This window comes from Penaeus vannamei, unplaced genomic scaffold (assembly GCF_042767895.1).
Source record: "Penaeus vannamei isolate JL-2024 unplaced genomic scaffold, ASM4276789v1 unanchor2301, whole genome shotgun sequence".
NCBI lineage: Eukaryota > Metazoa > Arthropoda > Malacostraca > Decapoda > Penaeidae > Penaeus > Penaeus vannamei.
This window is the reverse complement of record NW_027215292.1, coordinates 1-6,419: the sequence shown is the minus strand read 5'-3', so window position 1 is coordinate 6,419 and position 6,419 is coordinate 1. Positions and strand designations below refer to the sequence as shown.

At 35.9% G+C, this 6,419-nt stretch overlaps 1 protein-coding gene across 1 annotated transcript; it reads left to right on the top strand.

Annotated features, from left to right (window-relative positions):
- Positions 1–175: 175 nt before the first annotated feature.
- psidin (phagocyte signaling impaired) lies at positions 176–6,415 on the top strand (the record flags this gene model as incomplete). Its single annotated transcript, XM_070120067.1, is given in 12 exon segments — positions 176–208; positions 210–295; positions 757–950; positions 1,205–1,272; positions 1,470–1,615; positions 2,204–2,335; positions 3,080–3,090; positions 3,188–3,209; positions 3,556–3,673; positions 3,861–3,984; positions 4,243–4,517; positions 5,368–6,415. Coding segments are annotated over 12 exon segments (1,491 nt in total), but the record flags the coding sequence as incomplete, so codon positions are not given.
- Between the last annotated feature and the right edge of the window lie 4 nt (positions 6,416–6,419).

The window sequence follows — 6,419 nt, the reverse complement described above, 5'->3', positions numbered from 1 at the left end:
TGATGTAAAAAAGGTACATGTATCAGTAATACATAATTCCCAAGAGACAATTTGTAAGAAATAAATGAAAAATTCTAGACTTAGTAACAGGATTAGGTTGAAGTTCTGCTTTCAGAGAACTGAATACTTTTTTTTTGAATTGAACCATTCCCCAATTTTTTTTGGGGACAACAAGGGTTTAGGAGAACAAAAAATTTTAAAACCCATATCAGCATGTAGAGTTTTCAGAATCTCTTGTAAAGCTTTATCAGGAGACATTGCATCTCTCTTCCAATATGGTAGATACAGATATCAGGTGAGCTCATGAGCAGTGAGAGTGAGATACAGAAAAAAACAACTTTGTATTCTCCAATATTTATAATGTATTTAAGCCTGTCAACTCTTCATTCTGAATATCCATGAAAGTACCTCTGGAGGTAGGAATTGATGTCCTATACACTCAAAAGACTAAAAATATCCTGGGGTTACATAAGCCTGCACCCAGGCATTAGCTATACAATATTTACCTTTGGTCTTCAACAGTTTTTCTCCCCTCCCTCCCTCTCACAAATAATACTGTGAGGTGATGCCACTGCTGTTGAGCAACAGACATTCACTGTTGTACTTAAACTAGGACAGGATAAACAGAAACTGAATAAAGTGATAGATAAGGAAGAAATTTGGAAACATTTTTCCTCAGATATTTTTGAAAAGTTCGCAAAAATTGAACTCCTCCACAATATTAGAAGTTTTCCAAGTATTCCTCTTCATGGACAGACCCGGAGATGCGTACTTGATCCTAGCTGCCCACAGTTTCATCAAGGCAATGCAAGAGTGTGAGGGGAGTTCTGATGATATTGCTGTGAAGCACCTGGTGTTCAAAGTAGCCACCATCCTGGAGCATGGGATTGAGAAGTCCAAAGCAAATTTCCAACTCAAGCTCTTATTGATTAAGATATATAACATGCTGGGTAAGTAGTTAATGGATCCTTTATGTATAAATTGGATTTTTAAGTAAAGGATTATGGTTGTGTTGATGGACCAAGTAAAGTAAGGTTATTAGGCATTAGAAATATAAACATTTTTCAATAAGTTTTTGCTTATTCAAAAAAATAGGCTTATTACATAGTTTATTACATAAATCAGCAGTTATATTTTATTTTTTTAAAGATATTTTAATTTAGTATTGTCCTTTATCCATTAATTGAACTCTTTTTTATTTAAGGTGCCACAGGTGCCTCACAGACAGTGTATGACAAATGTGACCTGAAACACATCCAGCTGGACCCCGGGGTGTGCGGCCCGCATTAGACTCGGAAACTAAAAGTTGCTGCAGATATCATTATCCCCCAAAATTTTCATGGAAAACCAAAAATGGGTAAGTGTAGTTTATTACATACTCATCATTTTTAATCTTTTATGATTATTTATTTATATCTTTGCATTCATTTATGCATATTTATTTTCTTTCTTTCTTCTTCATATTTCAGACATCAGACCCTCTCATATCCTCCTACAAATATGGCTCATTGACAAGAATTCCTGAGTTTGTTGACTTCCGAGAGAGACTCAACAATTCCCTCCATTTCGCTTCAGTGGCAGCTGAACAAATGCTGTTGGATATAACAGTTGATGTGAGTAGAAACTCATTGCTTGTTGTACTTGTTTTTATCTAGTCATTTATGTTATGAATTATTTGACATCAACCTTTAGATTTGTAAGTCTGTATGCATTTGTTTTTCAGTTATCACTAACACTTGTCATTATATGAAAATGAATGGCAGATGTATTTCTTAAGATCCAACATACTGTAGTGTTAAGTGTGAAATTGATTGATTACTTGACGAGGACATAGGAAATAGATAAGTCAGTTATAACTCATCTCAACAAGGAAAAGAGGGAAATGGAACTAAGAGATAGACATATGAAAAGGGAAATATTTTTGACATTATCATCATTATATATCATTACCATTATTTCCAGAGTCATCATTACAATTATTATCATTATTTTCATCTTAAAAGCATTACTATTAGTGTTATTATTTCCATTGATATTATAGCATTATAGTTCACAAACAAGTAAGGAAATGTTAGCCTGATCTACAAGTCACTAGTAGGATGACATATAATGTAAAAAAACCCCACATCCCCTCCTCTCTGTGATTAAGTGCTCTCTGGCTGGTTAGTTCAATTTTCTCTAATTCTTGGGGTTTTAATTTCCGATCCTCACACAGCCAGCTGGTGGACACAGTGCGGCAGATGGACATTGACCCCATCATGGACAAGATTAACTGGAAGGAACTGTGTGATAACAGAGACCTACGTGTTATGAATTCTTGGGAACCGAGAGACAAGTGAGTTCACCTGCAACTAAAGAGAATAGGAGGTTGAAACATGAGCAAACATTTTCATCATGAAACAGTTTTCTTTACATATGTTGCTGTATCACTCATTGCATCACTTTTTCAACCATCCTTTTTCTTTTTTTCTTTTTTTGAAAGCTATCATGACAAAAAGTTTCAAAGAAAATAGAAAAGGAAAACTAAAAACAGCACTAAAAATGTGGCAAAAAAATCTTGAAATTAATGGATTTTTTTTTTTTCTTCTTCTTCTTCTTCTTCTTTCCAACTGATCAGTTTTAGCACACCAGTTACTGCTTAATATCTGGATTGTTGAGAGGGCTTTGTTGTGTAGTTTGCTAAACAACAAAGAATCTTGTACACCAGTGGGTCACATTAATATTGATCATTCTGTTCTTCATTGCATACTGTACACAAAACAGAAATAGTTTGATTTAATTGCTTCCTGATTCTAACATTTTTGGAAATTCCTGATACATGATTATTAAAGTAAAAGTAAAGTAAAACTCTTATACTTTGATATATATTTTCTTTTCTTCATCCTTTTTTAGATGAAGAAATTAAGAGTGAAGATAGATATCAAAGTATATATATATATATATATATATATATATATATATATATATATATAGTTTTTTTTTTTTTTTTTTTTTTTTTTTTTAGTTAATTAGTTAGTTAGTTATAGTTATAGGTATAGTTGTGTTGTATTTCACCTATTTCTTTTCTTTCTTTTTCAAGATGTTTAAAAAGTGAATTAAAATGCTGCTGACATTACTATTAATTGGGGAAAGTGATCTTGGATAGTTGGTGTCGCTCCAAAAAGGGGCACTCAAAAGGGGTAACAAGCCTCAGCCAATAAGGAGAATAGGTTTGTGTCGTGTTCAGCATGATGTTTTCTCTCTTTTCATCTTCAGGGGGCATTTTCATTTTGGAACTGTAATGTGATATCATTCATTATAAGTAATAGCTATCAAGGACTTTTTTCTTTCTTTCTCTCTATTTATCTATCCTTTTCTTCCTTTTTTTCTTTCTCTAGATGCTTGAATCGCCCTCAGTTTAAGTACCTATTATCTTGCATGTTTTGGTTGAGTTAATTTCAAGGGGGAAATTATATTTTCCTTTCTAAAAGTGCAGTAATATATAGTTTTATTTTCTGATTAATTGAAATTCAGTATTTAAAGGACACACAGACTCATTCAGCTCCTTTATTTCAGCTGTGTGAATGGTGAGGCAGCTGCGTCAACAGATACAATGCATCTTGCAGACCTCACTACGCAGTTGGAGGAGGAATACAAAGAATCTAGCACCTACAGGAATTGCAAACCTCCACGAGTATATGTCCAAAAATCAGTTGTAACAGATCTTTTAGACTATAGGTTTTGCTTAATATTTAGAAGCTAAATATTGATGAAGAGAGTGTGTTTCATATATGCTTATGTAATGCATTAGAAATATTTCACAAATATATATGTGATGATTTGCGGTCACCAAATTTCATTGCCTCTGACTTTGTTTTCAGCTCCCCCTCCAAGGTCCTGATCCGTCCAGAGTTTACTTGTTTCTGTCAGGAGGTTACGTCCCCATCCTAGTCAAACATGCACAAATTCTTCAGCACATACACAGTACTGTTCAGGGATCAGCAGGTATGTGCAGGAGAGGTATCATGGCAGGAAGTTTATTTGGATGTGACTTTCTTAGATTTCTGGATATATTAACAGTATGTCTCCATTATTTGTTGAGAGATCATTGATCTGTAGTGAATGATGATAAGCACTGCATAAATGGTTATGTTCCCTAAAGAAAACACTGACATTTTCGTATATTTATGTATATGTCATGTACAATGGCAAATAAGGCCCAACACCATGCTAAACACATTTTACATTTACATAAATTTCCAGGAGATTCAGAGAACTCAAGCGGAGTAATGATAAAGGAGTGCCGAGAGCAGGTGGAGGAGCTGGTGACATCACACCTGCATTACATGGAAGCACTTCAGACCTCCTGTCTTGAGATAGTGCCTGGGGTCAACCCTCCAGCCCTGGCCCACTTGCACCACCTGGCGCAGACACTTGGCATTGTGGCCATTCTCCTCGGGTGTTGCTTTGTTATTCTGAAGCCCATCAAAGCAGGAGTAGCCAAGAAGAACAAGAAGAGAAAAGAACCTGTCACACTGGTAAGGCCATTTAGTAGTTGAAGAAAAAGTTTTTTCTTGGGAGAAGGGGAGTGGTATTACTATATGGCATGTGTTACAGGTACAGTTTAATTGGATTCTGTTTTGAAGAATTCTATAACTGCCTTTGACTACTATCCATGTTCTCATGACAAAGCTAATCTCCAAAAACTTCAAAGAAAAAAACAAAAACAAAAAAACATGATAATGATTGATAATATATGAAAAATGGAATATAAATAATGTCTTTTCAAAGAAACTTTTGTTTAAAAATGTGCCCCCTTTAGTCCATATTAACCCATTGCCCGGGGGCCTTAGAACACAGGGGAAAAAAAAAACAGTGCGATGCTGTCTGGGCCGTGCCCCGGGAGGCGGGGGGGCCGGGGGGGGCGGACAGCCCGGGGGGAAGCTCCGCCCCCTTTTTACTTCCCCTTTTTTTAATTTTGGCTACAAAATGTACCCCGGCGCGGGTGGGTTAATAGTAGTTAAATGGAAAATACATTAAATAGATTTCTTCAGACACTAGTATAACTCAAATGCTCTCTCTCTCTCTCTCTCTCTCTCTCTCTCTCTCTCTCCCCCCCCCCCCCCCCCCCCCCCCCCCCCCCCCCCCCCCCCCCCCCCCCCCCCCCCCCCCCCCCCCCCCCCCCCCCCCCCCCCCCCCCCAAAAAAAATAATAAAAAATTAAAAACTGGTTCATTTAAAAAAACAGTTTTTTTTTAAAAAATTAAGTGATAAATTAAAAAAAAAAAATGTTTAGTTTTGTTATAGCCTTTATTTTTTTATTTTGGAAAAAAAGATTAGTTGGAAAAAATTTCAGTTTTTTTCCAAAATTAATTTTTTGGCCTTTCAGCCCGATGTGGTCCCCCAGTTCACAAGCTATGTTGGGGCCCTTACATCACTCCTCCAGAAGTTTGAGAAGGCACTGGCCGACAAGTACAAGTTGGTGAAGAAAACCACAGAAGAAAACATCAAAAAGAACTACTCCTCAGTGAACGTGTCTTCATCTCTAACGAGTCCAGAAGAAGGAAGAACTGTGTGTGAAAAAGTAGAGCAGAGCTACGTTAAAAGTTTAGAGCGCCTCTCATTTTCTATAGGTAATAAATTAAAATATGTTTTGTCTCTGAAGCTGTAGCAGTCATTGATCTAATCAGGAATAATGAATAAGAAACTGCACTTGTTACTCTCAATTTACCAGTCTCGCCAAACTTTTCCAAGTGTCCTCCAGAGTGATGCGAAACTTTCAGCTGTGTCTTAAGACTGTGTTAGCCATCTAACTAAAGGTTCAAACGGAAAAAACTTTTTCCTTTGAACCATTGAGACTGCAAATTTTACTTAGAGAGCAGCCAAACAACAAATGTGTTATCAATTGTTACATTATTTTTTGCTCTCCTGAAGCATAGATTCTGCAGGCTGCTGTTATACTAAATTAATCACCCAGTTATATTATTGAATTGTAAGCAGTGATGATGATAACTAGTTGGCCAGTGCAAGAAAACAAATATACTTCTATTGACAGCATACTCAAAGGTGAAATTCAACCCTGTAGTATTGTTTAACAGCCTAATTGTCTGATTGTTGAGTTTTTATGATTGATTTGTTAGCTAGTAGGTTTTTGTCTTACTATTGTGAATTACTGTCCCATCTGTTAGTCCTCTGTTGAAAATGTTATTTAATAAGTATATTTAATGTTTTATGTCTGAATATTGACTCGCAGATTGTAATGGCCAATTCGTGTATGTAACAGACAACTAGCATAGTATTTTTCTACAAGCAGCCAGGGTATTTATTATGAGGAAGCCATTTCCACTGTTCATCAATACATACCAAGTCAGGAATAGGAAGTGGCTGGCCATTTTTTGTATGAACTGATTGTCATATTTTTTAATTTGTTGAATACCATAT